Genomic DNA, 8664 nt, shown 5'->3' with positions numbered 1-8664 from the left:
GGAGAAGGGCCATGTGTGGAGGAGAAGGACCATGTGGGGAGGAGAAGGACCATGAGGGGAGGAGCAGAAGGACCAGACGTGGAGGAGAAGGACCAGATATGGAGGAGAAGACCACGTGGGGAGGAGAAGGACCAGGTTTGGAGGAGAAGAAGGAGCAGACATGGAGGAGAAGACCACGTGGGGAGGAGAAGGACCATGAGGGGAGGAGAAGGATCATGTGGGGTGGAGAAGAAGTGGTGGGATCTTGAGGGTGGTGGGACCTTGGGGGTCAATGAGACCTTGGGGTGGTGGGACCTTGGGTCAATGAGACCTTGGGGATGGTGGGACCATGGGTCCACGTGCCCCCCCATGACCTCATGGGTGGTGGGTCCCCGTGACCTCGTGGCTGGTGGGACCACGGATCCACGAAGACCTCCAGGATGGTCAAAGAGGACCATGTTTGGAGGAGAAGGACCATGTGGGGAGGAGAAGACCATGTGGGGATGAGAAGAAGGACCAGAGATGGAGGAGAAGACCACATGAGGAGGAGAAGGTGGTGGTGGTGCCCCACGAGTGACCTCACCTTGGTGTGGCCAAACTTGTACTGGTTGTGGTCGATGTCCAAGGACCCCAGGAGCTTCTCGGCCCCTTTGCGGCTGTCGATGAACTGTCCCTCGGGGATGGCCGCCGGGTTCAAGATGCGATACCTGGTGGCCCCACGGAAGGAGATGACAACCCCCCTCCCCACACCGAGGGGTTGTCCACCCCCACCCCCGCCCCACGGCGTGACCCACCGCTGGCGGAAGTCCCCGTAGAGGATGCGGTTGGGGAAGCCCTTGCGGCAGATGCGGATCCCCTCCAAGACCCCGTTGCAACGCAGTTGGTGCATCACCAAAGGGTTGTCCATCACCCCTGGTGGGACAACCAAGAGGGTTAGGGGTCAAGGTCAAGGTCCCCGCCCCACGGATGAGGTCCCGCCCCACGGATGAGGTCCCCACCCGCTTTGGGATGGACTCACCAGGAGACTTGGTCTCGTTGGGGATGATGCAGCGGACGAAGTGGGGGTGGGTGGACCTCAGGTTGGTCATCAGCTTGTTGAGGTTCTCCTGGAAGGGTTGGGTGGGGGAAGAGATGGAGGACGCCCCATCAAACCTGCCCCATCAAACCTGCCCCACGGCGCCCCATAGATCCCTTCTCCCCCCGGCGGAGCCTCACCCGGTGGAGGGCGGACACGGTCTGGAAGGAGGAACCTTTCTTCTTGGCCCCTTTGCCCTTCTCCACGGCTGGGGGAGGAGAAGAAGGACCAGGTTTGGAGGAGAAGACCACGTGGGGAGGAGAAGAAGGACCAGACATGGAGGAGAAGGACCACATGTGGCGGAGAAGGACCATGTGGGGAGGAGAAGGACCAGGTTTGGAGGAGAAGGACCATGTGGGGAGGAGAAGGACCATGTTTGGAGGAGAAGGACCACATGGGGAGGAGAAGACCATGTGGGGAGGAGGAGAAGGACCAGACATGGAGGAGAAGGACCACGAGGGGAGGAGGAGAAGAACCAGGTTTGGAGAAGAAGGACCATGTGGGGAGGAGAAGACCAGGTGGGGAGGAGAAGGACCACATGTGGAGGAGAAGGACCATGTTTGGAGGAGAAGGACCATGTTTGGAGGAGGAGAAGGACCAGACATGGAGGAGAAGGACCAGGTGGGGATGAGAAGAAGGACCAGACATGAAGGAGAAGACCACGTGGGGAGGAGAAGAAAGACCAGATGTGGAGGAGAAGACCACAAGTGGTGGAGAAGGACCATGTGGGGAGGAGAAGGACCATGTGGGGAGGAGAAGAAGGACCAGACGTGGAGGAGAAGACCACATGGGGAGGAGAAGGACCAGGTTTGGAGGAGAAGGACCATGTGGGGAGGAGAAGACCAGGTGGGGAGGAGGAGGACCACATGGGGAGGAGAAGGACCATGGTTGGAGGAGAAGGACCATGTTTGGAGGAGAAGGACCATGTTTGGAGGAGGAGAAGGACCAGACATGGAGGAGAAGGACCAGGTTGGGAGGAGAAGGACCAGGTTTGGAGAAGAAGGACCACGTGGGGAGGAGAAGACCATGTGGGGGAGGAGAAGACCATGTGGGGAGGAGAAGGACCATGTGGGGAGGAGAAGGACCATGTGGGGAGGAAAAGAAGGACCAGACATGAAGGAGAAGGACCGGACATGGAGGAGAAGGACCATGTGGGGAGGAGAAGACCATGTGGGGAGGAGGAGAAGGACCAGGTTGGGAGAAGAAGGACCAGATGGGGAGGAGAAGACCATGTGGGGAGGAGAAGGACCATGTGGGGAGGAGAAGGACCATGTGGGGAGGAGAAGAAGGACCAGACGTGGAGGAGAAGACCACATGGGGAGAAGAAGGACCAGATATGGAGGAGAAGGACCAGACATGGAGGAGAAGACCATGTGGGGAGGAGAAGGACCACGAGGAGAGGAGAAGGACCAGACATGGAGGAGAAGACCACATGAGGAGGAGAAGGACAAGGTGGGGAGGAGAAGACCATGTGAGGAGGAGGAGAAGGACCAGGTTTGGAGGAGAAGAAGGACCAGACATGGAGGAGAAGGACCAGGTTGGGAGGAGAAGGACCAGGTTTGGAGAAGAAGGACCACGTGGGGAGGAGAAGACCATGTGGGGAGGAGAAGGACTAGGTTTGGAGGAGAAGGACCATGTGGGGAGGAGAAGAAGGAGCAGACATGGAGGAGAAGACCATGGTGGGAGGAGAAGGACAAGGTGGGGAGGAGAAGACCATGTGAGGAGGAGGAGAAGGACCAGGTTTGGAGGAGAAGAAGGACCAGACATGGAGGAGAAGGACCAGGTTGGGAGGAGAAGGACCAGGTTTGGAGAAGAAGGACCACGTGGGGAGGAGAAGACCATGTGGGGAGGAGAAGGACTAGGTTTGGAGGAGAAGGACCATGTGGGGAGGAGAAGAAGGAGCAGACATGGAGGAGAAGACCATGGTGGGAGGAGAAGGACAAGGTGGGGAGGAGAAGACCATGTGAGGAGGAGGAGAAGGACCAGGTTTGGAGGAGAAGAAGGACCAGACATGGAGGAGAAGGACCAGGTTGGAAGGAGAAGAACCAGGTTTGGAGAAGAAGGACCACGTGGGGAGGAGAAGAAGGACCAGATGTGGAGGAGAAGGACCACATGGGGAGGAGAAGAAGGACCAGACATGGAGGAGAAGACCATGTGGGGAGGAGAAGGATCAGGTTTCGTTGGGGATGATGCAGCGGACGAAGTGGGGGTGGGTGGACCTCAGGTTGGTCATCAGCTTGTTGAGGTTCTCCTGGAAGGGTTGGGTGGGGGAAGAGATGGAGGACGCCCCATCAAACCTGCCCCATCAAACCTGCCCCACGGCGCCCCATAGATCCCCTCCCCCCATCACGGAGCCTCACCCGGTGGAGGGCGGAGACCGTCTGGAAGGAGGAACCTTTCTTCTTGGCCCCTTTGCCCTTCTCCACGGCTGGGGGAGGAGAAGAAGGACCACGTTGGGAGGAGAAGACCACATGTGGAGAAGGACCATGTGGGGAGGAGAAGGACCAGGTTTGGAGGAGAAGGACCATGTGGGGAGGAGAAGGACCATGTGGGGAGGAGAAGGACCAGGTGGGGATGAGAAGAAGGACCAGACATGAAGGAGAAGACCACGTGGGGAGGAGAAGAAAGACCAGATGTGGAGGAGAAGACCACAAGTGGTGGAGAAGGACCATGTGGGGAGGAGAAGGACCATGTGGGGAGGAGAAGAAGGACCAGAGGTGGAGGAGAAGACCATGTGAGGAGGAGAAGGACCAGGTTTGGAGGAGAAGGACCAGGTTTGGAGGAGAAGAAGGAGCAGACATGGAGGAGAAGACCACGTGGGGAGGAGAAGGACCACGAGGGGAGGAGAAGAAGGACCAGACGTGGAGGAGAAGGCCACATGTGGAGGAGAAGAAGGACCATGTGGGGAGGAGAAGAAGGACCAGACATGGAGGAGAAGGACCAGACATGGAGGAGAAGGACCACGAGGGGAGGAGGAGAAGAAGAAGGACCAAGAGTGGACAAAAAGGACCATGTGGGGAGGAGAAGAAGGACCAGATATGGAGGAGAAGACCAGGTTTGGAGGAGAAGGACCACGTGGTGAGGAGAAGGACCATGTGGGGAGGAGAAGACCATGTGGGGAGGAGAAGGACCAGGTTTGGAGGAGAAGAAGGACCAGACATGGAGGAGAAGACCATGTGGAGAGGAGAAGGACCAGGTTTGGAGGAGAAGGACCATGTTTGGAGGAGAAGGACCATGTGGGGAGGAGAAGACCATGTGGGGAGGAGGAGAAGGACCAGGTTTGGAGGAGAAGGACCATGTGGGGAGGAGAAGGACCATGTGGGGAGGAGCAGAAGGACCAGACATGGAGGAGAAGGATCACGTGGAGAAGAAGGAGAAGAAGAAGGACCAAGAGTGGACAAAAAGGACCATGTGGGGAGGAGCAGAAGGACCAGACATGGAGGAGAAGACCACAAGTGGTGGAGAAGGAGCAGATTTGGAGGAGAAGGACCACATGGGGAGGAGAAGGACCACGTGGGGAGGAGAAGGACCACGTGGGGAGGAGAAGGACCATGGTGGGAGGAGAAGGACCACAAGGGGAGGAGAAGGACCACGTGGGGAGGAGAAGGACCACACGTGGAGGAGAAGGACCCTCTTACGCGCGTCGGCCCCGGCGTAGTTGGCGAAGAGGTTGGCCAAGAGCTTGAGGGCCGACTTCTGGTAGAGGCCCACCACCGTCTCGTTGAGGGGGTCCTTGTTCTTCTGAAGCCACCCCAGGATGTTGTAGTCCACCGTCCCCGCGTAGTGGACCAGGGCGAAGTGGGCCTCGGGCTTCCCTTTGATGTTACGGGGCTTCCCAAAGTTGGCCGACTTGCCCAAGTGGTTGTCGAAGAGTTTGGCCTTGAAGGTCATGTCGGTGGCCTTGGGGAACATGCACTCCTCCTCCAAGATGGACATGATGCCCATGGGCTGGGGAGGAGAAGACCTGCTCGGTCCCGGTGGTCTCTTTTGGTGGATCTCAACCGGAGGTGGAGGTGAAGCTCCACTCGGAGCTTCTCCTGGGGCTTCCAGTTGAGGTAAAACCCAACAGGAGCTTCTCCAAGACCTTCCAGTTGAGTTGAAGCCCAACTGGAGCTTCTCCAGGAGCCTGGAGCTTCTCTAGGAGCTTCTCCAGGAGCTTCCAGTTGAGTTGAAGCCCAACAAGAGCTTCTCCAAGACCTTCCAGTTGAGGTTGAGCCCAACAGGAACTTCTCCTGGAGCTTCCACTTGAGGTGAAACCCAACTGGAGCTTCTCCTGGGGCTTCCAGTTGAGGTTGAGCCCAAATGGAGCTTCTCCAGGAGCCTGGAGCTTCTCCTGGAGCTTCTTCAGGAGCTTCCAGTTGAGGTTGAGCCCAACTGGAGCTTCTCCAGGAGCTTCCAGTTCAGTTGAAGCTCAACTGGAGCTTCTCCAGGAGCCTGGAGCTTCTCCTGGAGCTTCCAGTTGAGGCTGAGCCCAACTGGAGCTTCTCCAGGAGCTTCCAGTTGAGGTGAAACCCAACCAGAGCTTCTCCAGGAGCCTGGGATTTCTCATGGAGCTTCCAGTTGAGTTGAAGCTCAACTGGAGCTTCTCCAAGAGCTTCCAGTTGAGATTGAGCCCAACTGGAGCTTCTCTAGGAGCTTCCAGTTGAGGTGAAGCCCAACAGGAGCTTCTCCAGGAGCTTCCAATTGAGGTTGAGCCCAACTGGAGCTTCTCCAAGAGCTTCCAGTTGAGTTGAAACCCAACAGGAGCTTCTCCAGGAGCTTCCAGTTGAGGTTCAGCCCAACAGGAGCTTCTCCAGGAGCTTCCAGTTGAGTTGAAGCCCAACTGGAGCTTCTCCTGGAGCTTCCAGTTGAGGTTGAGCCCAACTGGAGCTTCTCCAGGAGCCTGGAGCTTCTCCTGGATCTTCTCCAGGAGCCTGGAGTTTCTCTAGGAGCTTCTCCAGGAGCTTCCAGTTGAGGTGAAACCCAACCAGAGCTTCTCCAGGAGCCTGGGATTTCTCATGGAGCTTCCAGTTGAGTTGAAGTTCAACTGGAGCTTCTCCAAGAGCTTCCAGTTGAGTTGAAGCTCAACTGGAGCTTCTCCAAGAGCTTCCAGTTGAGATTGAGCCCAACTGGAGCTTCTCTAGGAGCTTCCAGTTGAGGTGAAGCCCAACAGGAGCTTCTCCAGGAGCTTCCAATTGAGGTTGAGCCCAACTGGAGCTTCTCCAAGAGCTTCCAGTTGAGTTGAAACCCAACAGGAGCTTCTCCAGGAGCTTCCAGTTGAGGTTCAGCCCAACAGGAGCTTCTCCAGGAGCTTCCAGTTGAGTTGAAGCCCAACTGGAGCTTCTCCTGGAGCTTCCAGTTGAGGTTGAGCCCAACTGGAGCTTCTCCAGGAGCCTGGAGCTTCTCCTGGAGCTTCTTCAGGAGCTTCCAGTTGAGGTTGAGCCCAACTGGAGCTTCTCCAGGAGCCTGGAGCTTCTCCTGGAGCTTCCAGTTGAGGTGAAACCCAACTGGAACTTCTCCAGGAGCCTGGAGGTTCTCCTGGAGCTTCTCCAGGAGTTTCTAGTTGAGGTTGAACCCAACTGGAGCTTCTCCAGGAGCTTCCAGTTCAGTTGAAGCTCAACTGGAACTTCTCCGGGAGCTTCTTCAGGAGCTTCCAGTTGAGGTTGAGCCCAACAGGAGCTTCTTCAGGAGCTTCCAGTTGAGGTTGAGCCCAACTGGAGCTTCTCCAGGAGCCTGGAGCTTCTCCTGGAGCTTCCAGTTGAGGTGAAACCCAACTGGAACTTCTCCAGGAGCCTGGAGGTTCTCCTGGAGCTTCTCCAGGAGTTTCTAGTTGAGGTTGAACCCAACTGGAGCTTCTCCAGGAGCTTCCAGTTCAGTTGAAGCTCAACTGGAACTTCTCCGGGAGCTTCTTCAGGAGCTTCCAGTTGAGGTTGAGCCCAACAGGAGCTTCTCCAGGAGCTTCCAGTTGAGGTTGAGCCCAACTGGAGCTTCTCCAGGAGCTTCCAGTTGAGGTGAAACCCAACAGGAGCTTCTCCAGGAGCCTGGAGTTTCTCCTGGAGCTTCTCCAGGAGCTTCCAGTTGAGTTGAAGCTCAACAGGAACTTCTCCAGGAGCTTCCAGTTCAGTTGAAGCTCAACTGGAGCTTCTCCAGGAGCCTGGAGCTTCTCTAGGAGCTTCTCCAAGAGTTTCCAGTTGAGGTTGAGCCCAACAGAAGCTTCTCCAGGAGCTTCCAGTTGAGGTTGAGCCCAACTGGAGCTTCTCCAGGAACCTGGAGCTTCTCCTGGGGCTTCCAGTTGAGTTGAAGCTCAACAGGAGCTTCTCCAGGAGGACTGGACAAGGTGAACCTCAACTGAGGCTTCTCCAGGAGCTTCTCCAGAAGCCCTGGTTGAGGTGAAGCCCAACTGGAGCTTCTCCAGGAGCTTCCAGTTGAGGTTGAGCCCAACTGGAGCTTCTCCAGGAGCCTGGAGCTTCTCCTGGAGCTTCTCCAGGAGCTTCCAGTTGAGGTTGAGCCCAACTGGAGCTTCTCCAGGAGCTTCCAGTTCAGTTGAAGCTCAACTGGAGCTTCTCCAGGAGCCTGGAGCTTCTCCTGGAGCTTTCAGTTGAGGCTGAGCCCAACTGGAGCTTCTCCAGGAGCTTCCAGTTGAGGTGAAACCCAACCAGAGCTTCTCCAGGAGCCTGGGATTTCTCATGGAGCTTCCAGTTGAGTTGAAGTTCAACTGGAGCTTCTCCAAGAGCTTCCAGTTGAGTTGAAGCTCAACTGGAGCTTCTCCAAGAGCTTCCAGTTGAGATTGAGCCCAACTGGAGCTTCTCTAGGAGCTTCCAGTTGAGGTGAAGCCCAACAGGAGCTTCTCCAGGAGCTTCCAGTTGAGGTTGAGCCCAACAGGAGCTTCTCCAGGAGCTTCCAGATGAGGTGAAACCCAACAGGAGCTTCTCCAGGAGCTTCCAGTTGAGGTGAAACCCAACTGGAGCTTCTCCAGGAGCTTCCAGTTGAGGTTGAGCCCAACTGGAGCTTCTCCAGGAGCCTGGAGCTTCTCCAGGAGCTTCTCCAGGAGCTTCCAGTTGAGTTGAAGCCCAACTGGAGCTTCTCCAGGAGCCTGGAGATTCTCTAGGAGCTTCCAGTTGAGGTGAAACCCAACAGGAGCTTCTCCAGGAGCTTCCAGATGAGGTGAAACCCAACAGGAGCTTCTCCTGGAGCTTCCAGTTGAGTTGAAGCCCAACTGGAGCTTCTCCAGGAGCCTGGAGCTTCTCCAGGAGCTTCTCCAGGAGCTTCCAGTTGAGGTGAACCTCAACTGGAGCTTCTCCAGGAGCCTGGAGCTTCTCCTGGAGCTTCTTCAGGAGCTTCCAGTTGAGTTGAAGCTCAACGGGAGCTTCTCCAGGAGCCTGGAGCTTCTCTAGGAGCTTCTCCAGGAGCTTCCAGTTGAGGTGAAGCTCAACAGGAGCTTCTCCAGGAGCTTCCAGTTCAGTTGAAGCTCAACTGGAGCTTCTCCTGGAGCTTCTTCAGGAGCTTCCAGTTGAGGTTGAGCCCAACTGGAGCTTCTCTAGGAGCTTCTCCAGGAGCTTCCAGTTGAGGTTGAGCCCTACTGGAGCTTCTCCAAGAGCTCTGGTTGAGGTGAAACCCAACAGGAACTTCTC

The 8664-nt window shown here is 56.6% G+C and overlaps 1 protein-coding gene across 1 annotated transcript in view; it reads right to left on the bottom strand.

Annotated features, from left to right (window-relative positions):
• Nucleotides 1-6592, bottom strand: part of LOC106899210 (myosin-7-like) — a gene marked incomplete at both ends in the record, with an annotated part of 17154 nt that extends 10562 nt beyond the window's left edge. Inside the window, 8 exons of the mRNA XM_014960940.1 lie at nt 519-686; nt 774-891; nt 998-1085; nt 1195-1262; nt 3230-3305; nt 3415-3482; nt 4693-5018; nt 6369-6592. Of these exons, the coding sequence (XP_014816426.1) occupies nt 519-686; nt 774-891; nt 998-1085; nt 1195-1262; nt 3230-3305; nt 3415-3482; nt 4693-5018; nt 6369-6592 (1136 nt within the window). The remainder of the gene's footprint in view (nt 1-518; nt 687-773; nt 892-997; nt 1086-1194; nt 1263-3229; nt 3306-3414; nt 3483-4692; nt 5019-6368) is intronic.
• Between the last annotated feature and the right edge of the window lie 2072 nt (nt 6593-8664).

The sequence above is a fragment of the Calidris pugnax genome, unplaced genomic scaffold (genome assembly GCF_001431845.1).
Source record: "Calidris pugnax isolate Ruff unplaced genomic scaffold, ASM143184v1 scaffold634, whole genome shotgun sequence".
Classification (NCBI taxonomy): domain Eukaryota; kingdom Metazoa; phylum Chordata; class Aves; order Charadriiformes; family Scolopacidae; genus Calidris; species Calidris pugnax.
Note: the sequence above shows the minus strand (reverse complement) of the source record. Positions and strands in the feature narration are given on the sequence as shown.